A 23,907-nucleotide genomic window follows, 5' to 3' on the forward strand; every position below is an offset into this window, starting at 1 on the left:
TGTTTGCACAATCCCCAGTGCAACAGTCACGCCACATTATTATGCCTTTCAGTATACAGTCTTTCTGCCATTAGTATGTCGCAACCAGCAACGAGATGTGCAAATATTTCCAATTCGGTTTTACAAAACCTATATTTGTCTGTTTCTCCCACATGTTTAATGGACTTTATAAACCAACGTGTACGCAGCCCACTATCTTGGGCCACCAATATTAACTTTCATCTCTTGGTTTGAATTCGCCTCTCCTTAACCATTCCTGTGTTCATTCCTGATCAACATGAGGTTCTTCCAGAAGTTTTCTGTACGTGCAACTATATTTATGCCATTTCACACTTCTTGCCTTCTCATCTGAGCCATCACCTTATATTCTTTCTTTTGTTTTTTTGGCACATTCAGTTGCTGCCTGATTTTTATCTACTTCTGGTTGTATTTCCATTCTTGTTTGATGCCGATAAGCTTCTGCTAGATTAAGCAGAGAAGTCATTTTAGATTTATTCTACTCATGTTTCAAAACTTTCACTACATTTGGGTCTTGTGAGGTCAGCAGATATGTGTGGAGTCCCACAATTGCAGATCTATACATATAATCAATTTCAAGGAGGCTCATCCCTCCTTTGGAACGGGGAATATATAATCTTGGTATGCACTGATTTTTATATATCATTTGGTGAGCATGACGCATCCTTCTTGTTTCCTATCTAATGTATCCAACACATTTTAAGGACAGTCAATCACGCCAAACCTGTAAGTTAGGACAGGAACAGCAAATTGGTTTGCAGCTTGGATTTTGTTCCTAGATGTCAGTGCTGTTTTCAGGATTAATTTAAGTCTTCTGAGGTATTCCTTACTAAGTTTTATTTGCATTTGTTCATGTTTTATTGTTGATCCTTCATCAATTCCCAAATATTTATACACTCCTTCTTGCTCAAGTTCTTTTATATCACATTCTTGTCCCAAACTGATGTTTTCTTGGTGCTGCAGTTTTCCTGCTTTAAAGATTGCTTTTGCACATTTACCAAGACCAAATGACATTCTTATATCATCTGAAAAAGTTTTGACAGCCTGCAGTTGTGCTTTCAGTTCCTCATCTGATGAACTTTACAGTTTTAAGTCATCGACAAAGAGAAGGTGAGACGTCTTTGCACTTTGTTGTTTTCTAGGAGCCATGGCCTAAGCTGTTGAGTAAACAGCTTAATAGATTAAGGGCAAGCAGAATAGTAACAGTGACAGAGAGTAACCCTGGAATATCCCCCTTTGAATTTTTATCCCTGGGATAATAATTTGTCCTTTATCATGGCTTAATTGCAAAGTAATCTGCCACTGTTTCGTGGTCATTGTAATGTAGTCGATCAATGTGGGGTATATCTTATACATTTTAAGCACTCTTTTATCCATGAATGAGGAATACTATCAAATGCTTTTTGTAGTCAATCCATGCCATACTTAGATTCTTCCCCTTTTTTCAGTTCTCCATTACGACTTTATTTAACAATAAATTATCCTTTGTTCCATATGACTTTCTTTTATTGCCCTTTTATTCTACTGCCATAATTGAGTTTTGTTCTAAATGACTATAAACTCTGTCGGCATCAATTCCCGTGTATAATTTAAATGTCGTCAGAAGACAAGTTATTGGTATATAATTTCTAGGGTAGCTTGCAGGTTCACTCTTAAGTAGGAGCATTGTTTTTCCTGTTGTTAGCCAGGTTGGTGTCTGTTCTGGATGTGCATATAAATAGTTCTTACTCATGGCTAAATCTTTGTGCAAAGATGTTAATACTTTTAACCAGAAGTTAGGTATTGCATCTGGGCCTGGGGTTTTCCAGTTAGAGGCTTTTCTTATCTTTGTTTCAATCTCTCTAGCTGTTACTTCATCCCATTGTATATCCTGTACCTTTAAACTTCTTATTCTTTCTTTTATTTCTTCTATCCATTTAGCATATTTGTTATGTTCTACAGGATCTTCATAGATACCTCTCCAAAATGTATCTATTTCTTCTTTTTTTAGCTGTCTTTCAATTCCTTTTACCTTCTTTCGCAGTTCTTTATAAAACCTTTTTGGGTCTTCAATAAATTGCTTATTTTGCACTTTTCCTTTACATTTATCTTCGTATCTTCTAAGTTTTTCTGCCTGTGCCAAAATTTTTAGTTTGTTATTTGCGATAGTACATAATAGATCCTGGTCTGTTCTAATATTGCGCATTGCTTTTATCACATCTATCTTTCTTAGTATTTTGTTGATCTATTCCCTCTTCTATAGTCTTCTAACAGTGACAGTTCTTGTCTTAATTGCTTTATAATTTTCTCCATTCAATATTTCCATGATGATATTTGATTTCTCCCCTTCCTTTCCCTCACTACCCTGTGTTCTTGTGATAGAACTTTATCAGTTATTAGTTTAACTGCACAGTAATATATCCTGTTTACTTCTGTTATATCACATGGATCTCTATGAACAGTCCTAATTACTGTGTTCATTTGTTTTATCAGACTTCTAACTTTTTGGGTTTTATTAACCTTCTGCAGTCTATTTCTTTCATTGATCTTGATATATCTGTCCATGTCTATTACATCAAGCAAGTCTTCTCTTAGCTCATTTTCTTCCAAACTTAGGGCACATCCTTTGTTTTCCAATTCCTGCAGGAATTCTACAGAAGGTTCTATAGCATCTTCCTGTGACACAGTCTCATCAATTTCATCCTGTGCCATCTGTTGCTCTATCATATGGGAGCTCACTGGTCTATCACTCCTCAACATTGACTGCATCAGAGTTTTCATAGTTTACTGTTCCTTCCCTTGATATCTAGCTTCAAATGAACATTTATACTGGTTTCCTGTGGAAGTCTCCAAATAATCTTCATATGGCACCTGAACAATTGCTTCCTGTTCCACTGGTTTCCCCTTAATTTGGATATCCATTACTCTATCCTGTTGTGGTACTTTCTGAATTAGATTTTCTACACTAAATCCTTCACTTTGCAGGTACTCCACAACCTCAGTTTCTATTTCTTTAACTTCTCCATTACTGGTCTCCTTTTCTACTTTTCCTCTTTGTCTTCTTATTTTTTTTGTATTGTAAAGTTTTCCATGTCTGGATTCCTTTGTTTGTATTTCTCTTCAAATATCTTTTGTGCTGCTCTTTTTGTATTGGATAGTTTTGCTTTCTCCTTTGCACAAATATTACACCATATTAAATCTCTTTTTCTTTCCCATGTCCATATTTTTTCTTCAGATGTTTCCTGATATTCCTGTTTCTCCCTGCTTTGGGGACTCACTACATCCTGCTGTGATGTAACCTGTGTTAGACCTACATCAAATCCTTCACTTCGTAGGCACTCCTTAACTTCAACTTCTATTTTTTTAACTTATACTTTACTGATCTTCTTTTCTATGTTCCATATTTGTGATATTATTTTTTTTATTGTGAAATGTTCCATATCCAGATGCCTTTGCCTGTATTTCTCTTCAAATATTTTTGGGGCTGCCTTCTTTACTCCTTTGCATAAATATTGCACCATATCAAATATCTATTTCTCTCCCATATCCATATTTCTTTCTTATACTTTTCAAATATCTCTTTGTTTTGTTGTTTATATTTTCACACTTCCTCAGATGTTTCTTTTTCCAAACAGATCAAGATGTATTGATCTATACACTGTTTCTCACAAATCTGTTGTATTAATGAACACACATTTTCATTTGAAGCTTCTGACAGTTTTTCTTGCAGAAGTATTTTTCTTTCCTCTGATTTCTCTCTTAATTATTTTTTGTATCTTGTGTCTGGAAATTCTTGGCTTTTTGCATAATAGTAATAATACATAATTTCTTTCTTATCCTCAATAGTCCACTTTATCGTTTTATGGCTTTTCTTTGGCCTTTCAGTTTTTGTGATTTTTGTGGAATACCTCCTTCTACAACAAGGGGGCATCCTTCCCCTGGGCCTGGCCTGGCCCCATTGTAGGAATGTTTCCATATTTGGAGGATTCAACACTGTCATCTTTTCCAGTCCTGGCACCAGTGTGCCTACCAGGATTGGGCACCCAGCTATCTTTTTTAGTTTTTGACCTACTTCTCTCCATGATATATGCTATATAAATACAGTCTATATATCAGTGTTGCCTTGGTGAGATTTTGTGAAAACAGGGTCCGCCTAGTGAAGGTACTCACCAAGACTTGAGGACGAATTAAATGTTAGCACTACAACTATCCTTTGCTTGCTGATTTTTCATCTCTCTATTCAGGCCCATCTACAATATGTTCATGCTGTTTAGGACTCAGATGACTATTCTATAACATTATTATCTGTGTAGTACTATTGTAAATATGTTAGTATCCTCGCCTGTGTTTTGTGTGTGTCAACCAGCTCATTAACATTCCAAACCAATAAAGCAAATTGTGTAAAGTAAAGCTTATATTTTACTTTACTCAACTTATATTCTTTGCCTTTTTATTACAAATTGGTTCTTTTTAGTTTGTTTCTATCACTTTTTGTCACTTTATATGCTTTTGTGTATTATTGCCTCAATCATACCTGATTTCTTATTAGAACAGACATTTCCTTCCAAACTCAAGAAATAAACAACATATTAGCAATATACATATTTTGCAAGGCGATACAGCTGATGTTCTTTACAATAAACAGACTTAGTCTTCATCCAGACTTCTCTAATCACTCTCCTTTTGGGCTAGGGGAATGTATTTCACTTGCCTGTAGCATTATATTTCTGAAGCTGTCCCTCTATCCTCATGTTGCTACATAGCCAGGCTATTTTACATTCTTTCATATTGATTTCTACAGGTTGTTCATTCTTGAAGTCAGTACCCATTTTAAACATATCTTTTGTACATTTTGTTAGATATTTCAAAATCTATAGCTATTTTAAAATGTCAAGCTTACCTATCAAGACCCAGATGACTCCACTCTCTTGCAATCAGGCATAGCTTATCAAGGAAGACAGGCTGCATTTCAACAGCATTGGAGACAGGTCAGACTGCATACTGAGAGGCTTCTACTCAGAAGCCTCATAACAAATGTGTCTTTAGCCAAGCAAGATACAAAATGACATGAAGTAGTTAATTCCTAACTGGAGCTTCTGATCTCAATTGCTTTAAAACATATTCCAGTGTGATTCATTTACATTTTAATTATACAAAACAACTTTTGTCTGCACATTTATTTCCCTGCATTTACACCACTTCCCTCAGTCAGTGTTTCAAGTGCATTAGATTTGTAAGTATTGCTTTCTACCCTTTCAACCAAACGCTGTGCACATGGGTGCTGCACGGCCGGAAGATACCATAAGAAAACACAGTTGGCCAGCAGAAATCAAGGCCACTAACACAAAAACATTAGTGGATGAAAAGACTTTATTAAACAGACCGGTTTCGGCAATAAACTGCCTTCTTCAGTGTTGAATAAACAGACATAATAACTATTTTGTAACATGCTAATTTATATATACCCTCAACCAATGAAACCACTGGTATACTCCTGCCAGTCATGAATAAAACATGAACCGGCAATCAGTTAAAATTAATAAACATTAAATATGAGACCAAAGCAAAAACATAGTTAAAAAGAAACCATAATAGTATATATATCTCTAAATATGACTATAATGACCTAGTAATACACCACATAATAGTGGCTAAAAGTATATTGTTATATGCAACTGCACCATAGAAATGGATAGATTAATTGTATATAGAACCACTACATGTTAACAACAACTATATAAGCAAAATAAGCCTATATACTATTAATACAGTGGAATCCAACATGAATGTACAGGTAACATAATGAATCAACACTTTAAAGAAAATAATTTACAAAAATAAATAATAATATCTGAAACCAGATAAAATTAAGAATCCAATCATGGAAAAAACATATGCATAAAGCCTGTAAATATAATACCAATGGTGAGCTGCAAGTAACCCAATCAAAATGAGAATGTCCCATTCTTCATGAAAATTGTGGTTATAAATGGTCATTAAGTCCTGGTGAAAATAACACACCCAGAGTGATAATCCAGTATTTTACCTTATGATTTAGAATACTGTGCCATCCTTGAGGATTACTTCTATCACCGACAATTCGGTCAATAACCATAAACATAAACTGGGCTTGCTGATGTTGCAATACATGATGATAGAGAGCATTTGTTTCCCACTTGTTCTTGATGTTGCTTCGATGTTCATTAATACGAGTCATGAGTGGTCTCGAAGTCTGACCTACATAAAAAGCCAAACATCGGCAAATTGCCAGATAGATCACCCAGTCACTACTACAATTACCAAAAATTTTGCAATCAAATACTTTGCTAGTATTGCGACTAGAGAACTGCTTGGATTTGCTGACCTGTTTACAAGAGCCGCAATGACCACATGGGAAAGTAACCAATAATTCATGCCCAGATATCATAAGCTGTTTGTATATGGCTCCCCCACTACCAATATGTTTGAAGTGAGAAAACATGGAACCCAAAGTTTTTCCTTTCCTATATGAAAACTGGCATTCCTGCCCCAAAATTGTTCTAAGCTGTTCATTGGCCAATAAGATGTTCCAATGTCTATTCATAATATTATTATGTATTCCTGCTTTCCTGTTTGGTTGCTGCTGTGTCTATTCATAATATCCCTGATAACACTACAATTCCTACCATAGGATGTAACAAACCTAATGGTAGTATCAGGGGAATCCCCAGATCGTGTCTTATATTCGAGCAGTGTGTCCCTGTCCATTTCAGCTGAACGAACCCATGCCCTGGAAACGTCTTGATATTTGTACCCCCTGTTGGCAAATCTACGACATAAATCACGACTATCATAGTCCAGTTGTGTATAACTGAGGCATTTCATACACATGAATTGTGATACTGGAATGTTTCTGATGGTGTGGCGTGGATGCATACTAGAGGCATGTAATACTGTATTGTATTGGGGGTATTTGCAAAATACTCTAGTAGCCAAAGTATAGTCTTGATTTCTGGAGATTGTAACATCCAGGAAGTTGATAATTTCCAAATCATATGTCACTGTAAATTCAATTCCCCAGATGTTACCATTCAAATAGTAAAATTCAAATAATTTCTACCCTTTCAGTCAACATAGTATCCCATCAACATCATATAACCGTGCATGCATTCTGAGACCTAGTTCATGAATCACTAGATCTAACTTTATGCAATATCATCTACTGTTTTTTTAATAATAAACATCTTTATTAAATTATCATGTATGTCATAGGCAATCTTACATTTATATAAATTAACATAAACCATACCAACACAATCTCACTTGCAAACATTATACATTACAAACCATGCCAACATAACTGTAGCTGCAAACATTATACATCTCTTATAGTGCATCCAGTCATTGTCAGTCAACCAGTACATAACTCTTTCAGTTCCTGCCTTCTTTTTAACCTTTTTCCTCCTCTGTATGTATTGATCCCATACTTCCCATTTTTCCTATGTAATTTGCTCCTACCTTTTTCCAAAGATCCCATTTCAAGTTGTTTTTTTCTCTGTTATTGCCTTTGCTACTTCTAGTAAAGTTGGTTTAGACTTTGATATTCATTTTTCAGTAATTGCTTTTTTGACAGCCATCATAATTTGACTCAGCAAGGCCTTACTATGTGTAGGCAATTCCGATTCTTTATCATAGCTCAAAATAATTCCTTATTTACACCTATTTGCTCACCCAGCATTTCCAACAGAGCAGTCTACAGGGAAACTTTAAAGTCTGCCAACTCATTACACATCTAGAAAATATGTTCCCAGTTATCTCTTTCTTCCCCACCTCACCTTCATTTCCTGTCTACCTTAGGAAAAATTCTTTGGAGGCTACTCGGGGTATAAAAATACCTATCCAGACACTTCCAATCAAAGATCCTAAATCTTCTAGACTTTGTTGCATATTTAGGTTCACAGGTTAGTACTAGGCTAACTGCCCTTGCGAGCCATTTAAGCCTAGCCAATTATCGCTTGTGAGACTTGAACCCTGAACCTTGTGTTTGTAAGGCAAACACCTTAACCATTAGGCCACCTTCCCATATACCCTCCCATTTTTTCTTTGTGAATTGCTTATCTGATCTCTATTTCCAATCCTTTCTAACCTCCTCTGATTCATTCTTATAGTTACCATGAAATAGTGTATATGTTCTACTAATTATGGCTTTCTTAACAGCGACTTTTGTTCTAGATTCAACTCTACCAGTGCTGTTCTTTCGTTTAGACCCTGTTATTTCTTTCTCTTTGCTTGTACTCTGATATCAGTCCTTGATAGGAAAGGCAATCTTTAACCTGCAGTCCAAATAAATTCTTGGCATCTTGTCTTTCTATTACCTTTCCCTCTGTAGTTATTTGCTCTCAATACCTTGGTTTCTTTGCCTGTTTTCTCCAGTAAATTCCAGCCCCCTCTTGCTTATTGTCTGTATTCCTAACTTGCAGTCATCCCTATTGACAGAATCTCCTGTCTCCATTCCCATACTGGCTTAGTTCTTAGAATAATTTCTGCTATATAATATTCTGTATGATCATTGTTATTCTCTATAAAGGTCTGCATCCAAAATCCCAGTCACTCCTTGTTTCTTGAGCTTCCCACCTGTTTCATCATCATCTACTTTGAATTACAGTTTTCTGCTTGTGCTATATATACGAGCCTTAACTGTACTGTTCTGAACTACCCCTTCAAATTGGATAATTCCAGTCTGCCCTACTCTTTTGGAAGAATAAGCTTATCCCACATGACTTTTGCCATCTTCCCCTCCCAAATAAAATCTTTCTGCTCTTTAGTAATTGTTATCCACAACTTCTCCTCTGGTTGATAAAAATATGCCTGACCTGTATATAAGACTGAAGGGGCTAAAAACATTTTAACTGCTTGTATCTCACTATTGATATCCATATAACAGAGCTTCCATTTTTTTAGTTTTTCTATTATCCTTTGTTTAGTCTCATCCCACATATCCTAAGCTGCCACACCAGAATAATTTTTAATCCATACCGCTGAATGCTTCATTTTATCATGTCCCCGAAAGTATGGATTTTGCTGAACCAATTTGTATCTGGGTACATAATTTACCACTACTGTCTTTGTTTAAGCTTCATTAATTGTGTATCATAAAAATATTTGAAACTGTCTCAATATGTCCCACAGCACTGTAATGCCTTTCTCTGGTTTTGTCAGGCATAAAATAATATCTACTACCATACCAATTATATCCTTGAATTTCTGAGTCCCTTATTTTCTTTGCCAGTGGTTCTAAATATAATGGAAATACCAAGAGGAGTGAGAGGACACCCCTGCCTGGTTCCTCTGCTAAGCAGAGATTATCAGAGAGGAGCCCACCCATTTTAATTTTTGCCTTGATCCCTGATATATCCTCCTAATCAACTTCATAATTTTATCAGTGTATGCAAATGCTTCCATTGCTCTGCTCATAAAGTCCCAGCTTACTCTGCCAAATGGTTTCTCTGCATTAAGACTCAACAACAGCAGTGGTATTTTCTTACATTCTACTTCCCTCTGGATCATCAGTATTCTGTTAATGTTGTCAAATGTTTGCCTCCCCTCCATAAAACTACACTGATCCATATCTATCAATTTTGGCATCACTTTTGCCATTCTTTTAGCCATTATAGACATAAACACTTTATAATCATGGCTTAGTATTGAAATTGGCCTGTATGAAGCTAGATCTGATGGATCTTTAACTTTTTAGGTATTACAGCTACCACCGCTTTCTTCCAGGATGTTCGTACTTCTCCTCTTAAAATACTGTTAAACAAAACCTTCCAAATATTTATCAGTTTTTTCCCTCCTAGCTTCCAAACTTACACAGGAATACCATCTGTTCCTGGGGACTTTCCTATAGATTGTTTATACATCACCATTTATATCTCATCTTATCCTATCCTACCTGTTAGTAATTGAACCTCCTCTCCTTCTAACCTTGGTATATTTAATTTTTCCATAAAAATTTCCATTTGTACGTTTTCTTGATTTCCATACTTCTCTGCTTTATACAGGCTTTAAAAGAATTTCCAAAATATTTCTAATACTTCTACAGGATCCCTTATCTTCCTTGTTATAGGCTCTCTAAGCTTGGTGACAGCAATTTCTACTTTCTGTTGCCTGGGTCATTGTGCTAAAAGTTTTCATGCTCTACAGTTATCAAAAAACAGTTCCTTAAAAGCACTCTTTCTAAACTCATGCATATTATCAAGGTAATCCCTTATTTTATGTTTAGCATTCTGCAGTTGCTCCCCTTCTTGTTCTGTGAGATCCCCCCTACTTTGCACTACTTTAACATTTGTAAGGCCCTCTAAATAATTATTGTTACTTCTTAACCATGACCCTCTTTCTTTTATTTCCACCCTATTTTTAAATTACACCTTAATGTTATCCCACTCCCTAGCTATATTTTCAGAAGTAATTTCTACCCTCTCTAACAACTCCCGAATAATTTTCACTACCCATTCCTTAAATTCCACTCTTTTCAGCAGATAGGTGGGAAAGCGCCAGTTTCTCGTTTTTATTTCATTACTCTATGTTTTTATTTTAGGTATTATTTGCTCATGGATTGAAATAGTTATTGGGTACATATCATGACCTTCAATTAAATGCAGATGTTCCTGTGAAATGTAAATTCTGTTTAGTCTAGCCCAGTTTTTGTATCTTATGCAAATTCGCTCTAAACTCCTAGTACTAAATTCACATCTTTCATGCCAAGTATTTTCATAAATTTCTTCAAAATCTACCCTCCTTTGATATAATTTCCCTTCTGGGCCCATCAGACATGCCTTCACTTTTGCAAATCAAATTCCAGTCCCCACCTATAAGTAATATTCCTTGCTGAAAGCTGATTATTTCTCCCAGAATTTTCTTAAGCTCTATTATAGTAGTTTTTGGTGGAATGTAAATACATGCCAGTGTAATCCTCCTCCCTTGTCAGTAGCCCCTTAGTACTACAAATCTAACATTATTGTCATTTTTATTCTCTTTTATTACTTTTGGAGCTCCTCTTGCAATGTGTAAGTACTACTCTCTTCCTTTGCTCAGGTTGTCAAAGTACATGTTTAATATAGTTCACTTCTCTTTCATTTTTGTATTTATCCATTACCCCTTTAACATTTAAAGACATTATAGAAAGCATTATATTTTTGAGAGATTATTATTCCCACCTTTTATGTATAACAACTTTTTGATAAATGTCTAGTTTCAGCTTTTGTGTTACATGCTTGTACTATTTGGCAGGTTAATATTTTATACAATTGTTTCTTGTCATGTCCATTTGGGCCTATGTCACACCTTACAGAACTTTTTATTTTATTGAAAACCTTCAAGCAAAAATACAGGCACACACCCAATACCCCCTAAAATATATTAAATTAATAATAACACACAAAACTATGCACATAATCAAATATTGAATTGCTACCCTCCTAATAGGAATAAATGTTCCAAACTGACAGCAACACACACAGACTCAAGCTAGCCTAAAAGAAAGGTTATCCATGCTAAGATGCATGCTATACGCTTTGGTTCTATAAAGTGCTGTCTGTTTTTGTTCTATCTTTATACCTCTCTCAGCTGGGAAAACACTTGAAAGCTCTCATAAAACATTTTATCCAAGCCATTTCTCTTTATCAGATTGTCTGCCAGAGACATGACAACCAGACACAAAAGTGTTTACTAAAAAAAAGTCTTTATGATAGTCAATATTCTTTTTTTCATTTACTTGCTTTCTCTTAAAATCTGTTACCAGATTAAGCTAATGGTCTTAACCCAGTCATTCCCCTGTGTAATATGAGAAAAAGCATACTATTTTTTTACTTTGTCATGCTCTTTTAACCAGATATATTGTTTTACATTGCAGAGCCTACATTTTTTGAAACTGAACAAGGAGAAAGAGAGAAGATAAAAATAAAACTAAAGTAACCACCATGACTGATTAATCCAAGCTGTTGTACTCGAAGTTTGATTTATTCAATAAATAAATAAAATGGATGACCGCTTTCACGTAACAAAATGTATGCTTCTTCAGATCCTTAACAGTTTTAAAATAATGCAAGCAAGTTTATATATACACACCATATGACCATTAATACGTTAATTAATCAATTATAGAATCAACTTCTAAAAGAGATAGTTACATATTGTTTAACATTTTATTTGACAGAGCGTGCATACAACACTGGCTTAATATTGATATTGTTATTATTAAGCCCAGGTGTTAGATGAACTCGAAGTCTTAAAATCCATCGCAGCTCAATTCTTTCTAAATAACTATTATTATCTCCCTCTTTTAAATTTAACTTTACTTGTAATATCCTAAAATTAAAACTATGTCCTTCCTGTTCCATTATATATTTAGCTAAAGCATTTTGTGTGTTCTTATTCTTAATGTCATATAAGTGTTGATATATTTTGTCTCTTAATCATTTCAGAGTCTTTCCTACATAACAACTTTGACAACAGTTGCAACTAGCAAGATAAACTATATTAGTCCTATTACATGTAGCATAAAATCTTGGTTCAAATAAAAAAATGTATACTTGGAAGTTGGTATCTTTGTTCTTCACAGATCACTTCACACATTTTACATTTCCCACATGGGAATGTACCTAAGCGTTCATAATGTGTAACTACATCCTTACTCTTCTCTCCACATAATAGACGCTTTAGGTTTTTATTATTCTTGTAGGAGAAACTAGGTGTTTCACCTACCCATCTCTTAGTTTCTTCATCCATAGTTAAAAGATGCCAAATTTTCTTTATTATGTCAATCATTCTCCTATTATTTGTATAGTTAGTCATAAAACAAACTTGTTTCTTGTTCTCATTCTTTCTACTTATATTTTTATTGTCTACTGAAACAATTCCTTCTGATTCTCTTTGTTCTATTTTCATTTTTGCCCTTTCTAGTTCTATTTCTTTATAGCCTCTTGCCAATAACATCTCTAATCTCAATACTTCTTCTTCTACATCTTGTGGAATATTAGAAATTATTTTTATTCTTTTCATCTGTCCTTCTGCTATATTATTAAACACGTGTCATAGATGCATACTACTATGATCTAATATGCTATTTCTCCAACATTCTTTCCAATATAGTTTAGTATTGACATTCCCCTGTCCATCTATATATATTGTTACATCTAAATAGTTCACTGCTTCATATGAATAAGTAGCTGTGAACTTTAGAAATGATGTTGTTGATTCTAAATATTTTATATACTCATTTAGGGATTTTTTCTTGTCCTTCCCAAAACATGAGAATATCATCTACAAAATGCCTGTATGTAATTATATTTGTGCTCAAAGCATAACTTCTTAAATATTGTTTTTCCCAATGATATACAACTAGATTTGTGTATGAATGTGCGCATGGGGTGCCCATTGCTACACCCCATTGCTGTAGATATAATTGTTGTTCATATATAAAAATATTATTAGATAGTACTAGATCTAATAGAGTGCATATTTGCATGTTCTCTTCATTGCTAACTGTTGTTACAGTATTAAGTATTTCTCTTACTGCCTCTATTTATAACAACTTTTTGATAAATGTCTAGTTTCAGCTTTTGTGTTACATGCTTGTATTATTTGGCAGGGTAATCTTTTATACAATTATTTCTTGTCATGTCCATTTGGGCCTACGTCACACCTTACAGAATTTTTTATTTTATTGAAAACCTTCAAACAAAAATACAGGCACACACCCAATACCCTCTAAAACATATTAAATTAATAATACACAAAGCTATGCACATAATCAATGAAAAAGTGCACTATTTTTTATTTTGTCATGCTCTTTTAACCAGATATATTGTTTTACATTGCAGAGCCTACATTTCTTGAAACTGAACAAGGAGAAAGAGAGAAGAAGGGAGAAAAATATCTAAAGGAAAAAAACAGGCGCACCTATTTAAATTAGAATCCCCATTACACTTAAAAATAACTGAAAAAACTTTACTTTATAACAGGCAAAGAAAACCGTGCAACATTTAAATTGTACTATTAAGAAAAATGTGTTACTTACAGTTAGCTTTCTTCCTCCTTTTCCCTCTCCTAAGCATTTTTCTGAACATTAATGACCTGAAGTAGGGCATATTCTTTAGCGTCCCCTATAAGTTTAAGAAAATGCAAGAAAATCTAATATTTCCAGATTCTGTTGTTCTGTTCCTGTTCATCTCCTTCTCCCAATCCCTATCTCTGTTTTATTTCCAAAGTACTCTTGATTCTTCTACTCAACTATTGTGCTTTCCCCCTCTTTTAAGCATTTTCTTTTGAAACAATGGAAATGTTTTTACTGGCACAGTCTCTCTGTGGTCCTTATTATCAAAAGAACAAGAAGCAGAATCTTCTTCTGTTTCACAGCTCACTGTTTTTAGACAAACTTTTGTATTTCTTCCTTAGCATGTACTTCATCAAAATATGATTTTGTTCCTCCAGGAAAATATTTTGAAGATAGCTGGGTACAGCAGTTTGAATCTCACACCTGCTTCTTGACATTCACTGATTAATGGGATACATCTACTCCTTTTCTGCCTGGTGTACAATCAGTAGTCATTCTCCACAAACACTCTGCTATCTCTTACTTTTAATATGCTGTTCTTCTGTCACAATTTTGTCAAAATTAATTCCTTCTGCTGATAAGATTGCATCTTTACTATTGAAAATCTAGGTTGCTTTCTCATACCCAGGTTTGGAGCATACACACGATGTACTCTTTCAATTAATGTGGAATACCAGTCTAGTTGCTTATTTGTGCTTTCACAAAATTAATACAGTCTGTTCCTTTCAGCTTCTTGGGTACAGCAGAAAATTTCAGGTTTTCCCTACATACTCTGTCCTCTAATACTATTATTTTCTGAAACATCTCTTCTTGTACAGTCTCATATCCAGCCAGCCTTTTCTTCATTTCAACCTCTGAATTTTGCAGTTTTATCACCTTAACTGATATCTGTTTAAAGCTTCTTTCATTTTTTCCAGCCTTTTATTGTTTGAGTTAATGTATTCCATTAGTGTTTTGTTTATTTTTATCATGTCTGTGTGCAGTTGCCTTATACTTCCCTCTAGATTATTGGAAGTCATGTCTGGAGCTTGCACTGCTTTTTGCTGAATAGCTACAGTACTTTTCCCTATCACTGCTTTTTCATCACCTTTTGTAGCTGATTTTCCTTTGGGTCTCTGCATTTCTTTTTTCCTTAAATCCAGGCAGTGCACTTACTAGCCAGTTACTTAAATTTGCCCAGAAATCTAGGTCTATTGGCTTTCTCTGCTAAATTTCTGTTTTCAGACTGGGAGAGACAGAATTAAGCTGTTACTCAATGTGCAGCCATCTTGGAAGTCCCCTCTTTGCTTATACTCTTAGTCCAAATGTCTTTTTGGCCTCTTCCCCTCTCTACTATCTTTCTCTGTCTAGTTATTTGCTCACAGTACCAAGTTTCCTTTGCTTGCTTTCTACAGTACATTTTAGCCCCCTCTTGCCTATTCTGTGTACCCCTAACTGCAGTAATCTCTATTGGCAGAATCTCCTTTCTATGTTCTCATGTTGGCTTAGTTCTTAGAATACTTTCTGCTACTTTATGAATATAATATCCTGTATGGCTGTTGTTATTCTCCTTAAGGATCTGCATCACAAATCTCATTCTGTCTTTTTTCTTGAATTTCTCCCCTTGCTTCATCGTCATCCCTCTTCTAAGTTTCTGTTTTTACACAGGGAGAGCTAGAATTAAACTGTTACTCAATGTGCAGTCATCTTGGAAGTCATCATCTACTGCTTTTCATCGCATAATATATTAGCTTTCTTTTTCACTGAGTATTCATTAACTTCTTTTCTCCCTTCCTTACTACTGTCCTGGTAACTTTATTAAAAACAACAGAATCCAATTTATATTTTAAAAATATGGACTTTTATCAGACAGCATGAAGGCCTCCTTTCACTTTAATATAAAATGTATTTTTAAGTAAAACATGAGATATAATGATTAAGTATGACATTTATATCAATGAAACAGTTTTTCCCTTATACTTATTGATTTCAATAGTTTAAAAAAATATTATTCAGAATGCAACTGACAATTTGATTATATCATTATCTTTATTCATAACAACATGATTTTTTTAAGTACTCCCCTCAGTCAATAATCCAAGTGCATTTTTAAGAAATCTCAATATTTTGAAACTATTTCATCTCCTTTGTTTTGCTGATTATTTTTTTGGAACACAATAAAGGGCTTTGCAGGAAATACCTCCTTTGAGATGTCCACAGTTTGCTTTCCTACACCTATTGACTGGTTATTTGTTCAACCGCTACCTTCTCCTGCCTCCAGTTTTTCTCTTCTTTTTGTTAGTTTATCTTCTACCAGTCAAGGGTTTGAGCAAGTTTTTAATCCAAGTGGGTAGAAGACTTGAAGTGATGCATTTTGTTCTGGCACAGCTGTAAACCTGTTTCTGTGCCATTTGTTTATATTTTGCTTGTGTTTCCATGACTTTTTCTTTCATTTCCTTTTCAGCAGTTTGTATACCAATTGTTCCTCTGAATACCTGGTTAAAACATCTTTTATTTTCTGCAACCATCTGTTTGTCTCTGTATATATATATATATATATATATATATATATATATATATATATATATATATATATATATATATATATATATATATATATATATATATATATATATATATATATATATTTGAACAGCAAATTGGTCAGTCTTTCTCTCTAGGGTAAATGAGGAATTTTCTCCATCAGCTGTCATAACCTTCTGCTTTTCCCATCTCTGTTCCATAGTACATTCATTCCCCTTTTGAGTTTTCACAGTTGTTCTCCATATTAATTAACTATTTCTCTTTTTTATATGTATGTACGTATTTATTTATTGGCATTTATTTGCTGGGAAAGTCTGCCCGGGTAGGCGCTCATTTTCACTGGAGGCCCGGAGAGAAAAGCTCCAAAGTATTATAAAAACATTTTAAGAACAATAATTGTGTTGACTTGAAATTGTTGATCCTCTGGAAATGATTTACAGTTTAGCTAGCAGTTTCTGTTAACAATGTACAGTTGCTGTTTCTAAATGGTTCTCAGCTAAGAATTCTGTTTTCAGTGCGACCATTGCCATCCTCTATCCAGCTTCTAAAGTTGTTAGTACATCACAGTTATACTTGTCTTCTGGCCTACACTTTTTCTTCTGTACTGAACAATACATGGGAACAGGTGAAGCTCCAAGTACTATAAATATACAGTTCTAATCAGTCTTATCATAAAGAACTACTTCTGCATTCTTGACATGGATGTCAAGGTGAATTTCATGACATCCATATCTGGAAAACATAGCATACAGGATTAGTATTTTCTGAGTCATGGATTTCAAGATATTCACCTCAAGAATGGATGAACTGAAGCTTCAAAAGTGACTCTTGACATCCATGCCCAGAACACAAAATAACAGTTATAATTGTAGAGACATGTATTACAAATACAGGAAATAGTGTAGGAGCACAAAGTATTACATCGCTTTGAAAGCCATAAAACATTTAACGCTGATATAAACATAGCAGACAGAAGCTAAGGATCCCTCTGACAATTTACAACTTTAAAATCTACTAGACCAAGTTTTTTTAAGAAATGTAAATGTTTGTAAGAACAATGTTTGTAACTGTTTTAGGCTCTTGAAGCTGTTCAGTGGTGGCTTGCCTTCATCATTGTTAACCACAACACTTACAAGTGATTAATAAAAGCTTGTTAAACATCTTTCTGATGTCAGAAAAGTGCTTTAGAGGTTTGTTTTGTTTTCTCCAATTTGGAGTATAACTGTGAGCATTTAAATCTCCTTGCACTACAGAGAATTATGATTGTGTAATCGAACATAACCTAATATTATGTCTTCTGAGTGCAGTATACGGAAGTTTATTATAAGGCCTCTGATCATAACCACCTTGTTATATGCTCACAATATGATGCAAAGAAATCTTGACGTCCATGTTGGAAATGAAATCGGGTTATTACTGGAGAAACCCAATGATAATTATTTGCTGTGCATGATGCTTACCTCACTTCCATGTACTACGGTAATTAAGGAAAAAAGTGTATTAGTATTGTTTTATGGCTCTGAATGCTGTTAATACATTTACCACTACGAGGCAGAGAATGGTGATCACAGAACAGTGCCAGGAAGCATAAAATACTTTAAAACATATTTAAACATTTCATTCAGTCAAATGAAAAAAGTCAAAATTAATATATTTTAAAGTATATTGCCATACTTTATAGGTACATCTCTACAACTAAGTTAAAAGCAACAATGCATATTACCCTTGTCATTTATTTTCTACTTGGGCTATTTCTTTTTTCTTTAATAAAAGGCTTTATAACTTTTTCTAGTACATGGAGCATCACAATTAAATAGCTTTCTAAACTCTAGTCTTGTGCTAAACCATTAACAGACATCAACAGACACCACAAGAAAATGGCAGGAAGCTCAAAAGTGTCTTACAAACATGTTAAGTAATTTATTCAACTGGAAGAAGTGTTTAAAAGGGCCTTAAACCTTTCTGCTCTTCCTGCCACTTGTCTGTGGTGGCTGCCCTCTGTGTGGCAGCATTGAGTGTGTTTCTTCCTGCCACTCTTCTGTGGTGGCTGCCCTCTGTGTGGCAGCACTGAGTGCATTATGACTAACATTCAAAGCTGTAATAGGCTTAACAGTCTATACTTTTTTTTCTCTAACAATTGCTTGACATGGGAGCAGGAACAGTTCTGTGCATTACAAAGATTATGATCATTGCCAATTTATGTACTACATATAGGTGTACAAAAAGTAAGAAATAAAATTGAAACAATACACTTTACAGGTATTTGCAGTTCCTGATGCTGTCCTGTGGTGACTGATGACAATTCTGGTAATGCTCTAGCACAACAGCAGAGCAGTAACAGTGAAAAGGGGTGATTAACAATAGCATTTACATTTCTGATGTGAGAAAGAAAGGTGATATTAATCCGATCTTTTCCTTGATTTTAGAGAATAATTATTGTGCAGTCTCTGATCTGAACCATATCTGAGAAATGAATACCAATAAAATCATCTTGAGAGTGAAGCTTGAAGTGAGAATCTTAAAATCTGCATTGAGAATACATATCAAGCAGGGTTATAATCAGAAAGACCTCACCATAATTAATTTTTAATGACGTGATCTTAACCTGTTTCCACATAAGTCAGGGAAACAAAGTGTAAAAATGACAACTGTTTTACAGGTTTGAAATCTGTAATACACTTAGCAATGTCACGCATAGACTGATCACTACATAACAGTGGGGTCTATATCACATAGTTGAACTGTCATAAGTTCGACTATGTAAATATCGAACCCAGATGTTCAAAAACTGAAAACTCTGAGCACTCAGAACAGCTACTTTTTTCCCAGGGAACAAAATTGCTGTTCCGGTACAAAACACGGAAACACACGAACACTACATAAACCCTCCACACCCCCCCCCACTTAAATATACCAACTCTGAGATTGCACCACAGTGGCGGAAATAGCAAAGCCGTGGAAATGGCCCACCGAATTCTTTACCTGGGAAAGAATTCGATGTTCTGCAGCTTCACTATTTTCAGACTTCGAACTTCCCAGTTCAAAGTTTCAGCGTTCGGACATTTGTGCGTTCGGACTTATGATATACACCGTAACAGTGATGGGGAGTGAAAACAGCTTTAAAAACATGCAGCACATGGAAGTGATTACCTTCTGATATTCACAAAAAAGACAAAAAGCTAAAGTGGCACAATACCCGACTTTAACAAATGCTAAGCATGCCCTACTAAAGTTGTTAAAGATTGGGTCTAGCATTCGGCAATAAAATCTGCCTGTACTGAACAGCAAATGAGAGCAGCAGAACAAAAGAACTACTTTTGCCTGCTGTCCTGCAGGAATAAAATGTTTCTTCCTTCACTAAACTTAGAAACTAGCTGGAATAACATGATGTGTGTTCGCCTACAGTTTCTGAAGGATACAAACTCTGAAACTCAAATGTATGTCATTATTTAGTGACTTCACTGCTCAGTGGTTCGTCCAAACCCCACAGATTTTATGAAGAACAGTGCAAAAATATGAAGTAATGACCTGGACATTCTGTGAAAATTTAGACAGCTGAGAGACATGAAAGGTGAGTGTAAATGTAATAGACTGTGTTATAGTGCTTTTCTGACAGTGAACACCAAGTGCTTTACGGCTTTGAAATCTGGCAAAACGCGTAGAGCTTTACTTTTCTTTCTCATATTATAACTAGTAGTACATGGATCATTTAAATCTCCATGCACTACAAACAATGATGATTGTGACATCGATCATAACCTAATATTATGTGTTCTTGATATTGATGCCAAGATTCACTCTCGAGCTTTGTTCTCAAGGTGAATTTATTGGCATACATCTCTCAAACACGTAATAAACAGGTTATGATTGGTGACCCAATTATAATCCTCTAAACATCCAATTCAGCCAAGTTTTCAACATATTTCTAACTAGTTGCACATCTCTCTGCTATTCTATGGTGGTTACTAACAGCTGTTAATGCTGCAGCCCATGGCAAGAGCTTAACGGTGGTGAGGGGGTTACATAACAAAAGTTTTTTAAGCATCAGAAAGGGGCTTAACAAGCCTGTGTTTTCTCCAATTTTAGAGCATAGTTGCTGCATAAAAGATTATAATTGGATCTTCAGTCATAATCATCTTGTTGTGTGTTTGAGACATGAAGTCAATGAATTCACCTTGACAGTGACGGTTGAGGGGTGAATCTTGACTTTATCTCACAGCTTCTGAGCATTAAAATCTAAGTGCTGACCTTTAAAAACAATAGCAGAGAGTTAGAAAGAAGAGTACTTTATTCTTCATAATAAATGGTTTTCAGGTACTACATGTCATATAATTCATACTGAATCTTTAGATAGACTTAGTTTAGCTACTTTTTTTTTTTCAAAAAACTTTTTATTGAATTTTTAGGACATTGAAATAAAAATACAACAACAACAAACATTAAAATACATATTGAGGAAAAAAATGAAACGTTAGGAGATATTTATAATAACACAATTTTGTATGATAAATGTTTATATCTCAATGCAGTCTAAGAACATACAATAACTATCTACAACATAAACTAATGTTAACCAAAAAATATATCAAAATAGATATAGATCTAAAATAAAGCAGGTATATAGATATAAAGGAGACTGAGGTCCATAAAACCCAAAAGGAGAGTAGCCAACTATACACTATTAATAATGTGTAGCACCTTTTCTATAGCTTTGTTGATTTGTATCGACTTCTTGGGACTTTTCACTATCATTTTCTGCGCACTGATATATGTACAGGCTAGAATTTTAAAATTATTCCAGTTCAGTTTAGTACGATCTAGCCAATTTTGGGTGATATAAAGTTTTATAAGTGAACATATGTATATTAGTACTTGTGAATCCAATTTGGAGAGATAAATATTTGGTATATGTAGTAATGCAGTCTCCCAGGATAGGGTGGATTTATGATAGCCCATTTTCTGTAAACGGACTTTTAGGGAAGTCCAAAGTTTATGTGAGTGATAGCAAGACCAAAAAATATGTAGAAGATCTGCATTAGGGTGAGAACAACAAGAACATGAAGACGATTTATTAGCGTCAAATTTGTTAAGTTTAGAAGGAGTAAAATATGCATTATTATTAATCATTAGTTGGGTGTAAAAGAGTTTTTTGAAGGGCGAGTGTTCTAGTGTATTTTTAATAGCTGAGAGTTTCTGATTTATAGATATATGAGAATTATGTTTGTCCCAATAATTGGAAAAGAGACAAATTGTATTATGAATTATTTGATTAATAATATTATAGGATTTAGATAACATTTTCTTTGGGAGTGTAAGTACCTGAATAACCGCTTTATAATTAGTAATATCTATGTTATCTACTTTGGTGTATAGAAAATTAGCATTGACAATATCTCTTATTTGACATAAGGTGGTTAAATAATTAACATTAACCTTAAGAATTTTGCGCATATTAGTGAGAGTTTCATTTTTGTATTGTAACAGATCCCAAACAGTGAGATCTTTGATCAGGGGAAAGTTTGAAAGATTAAAAGAAATATTATCTAAATTAATATTAGGATTGAGATGGAGAGGTTGCATTAATTGAAATGTATTTTCTAAGTTGACAAGTTTTAGCAGTTCTTGGAAAGCAAAAATTTTTTGTTTTAAAGAATTAGGAATTTTTAATTTTTTCATGACATCTAAAGAAAGAAAAAGAAGAGCTGATGGATTAATATTTTTAGTTAAGATGTGTTGATACCATAATTTTGTCCAGATAGGGTATTGATTATATTTCTCAGTATTTATATTCAGAATAGATAATAATTTATTGGCCGAGATAATCAAGTAATAAAGATGAAAGTTCGGAAGACCAAGTCCTCCCTTATTTTTAGGAGAAATTAATTTAATGTAAGAAATTCTCACTGATTTGGGAAACCATAAAAAACTAGCCAGGACTTTATTAATTTTTGAGAAAAAAGATTTTGGAATCAACTGATCCACAGCATTAAATTGAAATAGCAGTCTGGGAAGAATATTCATTTTTATTATTGCTGCTTTTGATAGAAGTGATAAATTAAGCAATTTCCATCTATTTAGATCAAGTATAATAGACGACCATACTTTAGCTAAATTATTCTGAAATGTGGAGAGACCATTATGATTTATAAAAATCCCCAAATATTTAAAATTCTGAGCTATCTGGAAAGTGTGATCAGGAAACAAATATGATTTGTGAGCAAGTGGGTTTATAGGGAGAATATATGTTTTTTGAGTGTTAATCTGATATCCTGAGACCTCAGAGAATCCTTCAATGGAACCAATTAGTTTTGAAAAGTCTGAGCAAGGTGTTTGAAAATATATTATAAGATCATCTGCAAAAGCCGACAAACAAACTTTAGTGTTAAGAATTCTAGGAATCATATGGAAGGTATTTTGTGTTATATATAATAATAAAGGCTCTACATATAAATTGAATAAAAAAGGAGATAGTGGGCAACCTTGCTTTGTACCATTAATGATCTTTATACTTTTAGATACTTTCTTATTAATATAAAGAAAGGTATAAGAATTTTTATATAAGATTCTAATAAAGTCTATATAAGAAGATGGTATATTAAAGCAAGACAAAATGTGAAAAAGAAAATCCCAGTTGACCCTATCAAAAGCCTTAGCAGCATCCAGGATCAGTGCATACATTGGATTTGAATCTTTTTTAACAAAATGTATAAGAGAATCGATTGTTAGGGTATTATCCCATGAGTGTCTATGTGACATAAAACCCGCCTGTTCCAAAGAGATCAAGAATGGTAAGACATTTTTTAGTCTAAACGCAAGTAAAGAAGCTAAAATTTTTATATCAATGTTAATCAGAGAAATAGGTCTATAATTATTAGGATCAGTTTTTTCTTTGTCCCTTTTCAAAATTAAAATGGTTTTTGAGGTGTTCCAATACAGGTCAGATATACCATTAATCATTATGTAGTTAAAAATTTCAAAAAGAAGGGGTGAAAGCTCAGATGAGTAAGTTTTAAAAAATTTGGGTGTAAAGCCATCAGGTCCCGGAGATTTACTAGTCTTAAGTCTGCTAATGGCTTCCGATATTTCTTTAATAGTCAACGGGGCAGAAAGTGTATTCTTTTGTTGATCATTTAACCTAGGAATTTGATAGAGGACGCAAAATTCACAATATGTTGTTTATTCCTAGAATTGTTTTCCTTTGAGTATATCTCTGAGAACAGTGATGTAAAGAGCTGCATAATTTCTGAATCAGTATTATAGAACTTGTTGTTATGTTTTATTGACAAAATTCTAAG

The 23,907-nt window shown here is 34.1% G+C and overlaps 1 protein-coding gene across 1 annotated transcript in view; it reads right to left on the reverse strand.

Moving 5' to 3' along the window:
- Window positions 1-23,907, reverse strand: part of LOC122792798 (annexin A3-like) — an 825,182-nt gene that overhangs the window by 488,467 nt on the left and 312,808 nt on the right. The window contains exon 5 of the mRNA XM_044060366.1: window positions 6,044-6,234. Within this exon, the coding sequence (XP_043916301.1) occupies window positions 6,044-6,234 (191 nt within the window). The remainder of the gene's footprint in view (window positions 1-6,043; window positions 6,235-23,907) is intronic.

Source organism: Protopterus annectens, chromosome 2.part0, assembly GCF_019279795.1.
Source record: "Protopterus annectens isolate FY-2018-M chromosome 2.part0, PAN1.0, whole genome shotgun sequence".
In the NCBI taxonomy this organism is placed as follows: domain Eukaryota; kingdom Metazoa; phylum Chordata; order Ceratodontiformes; family Protopteridae; genus Protopterus; species Protopterus annectens.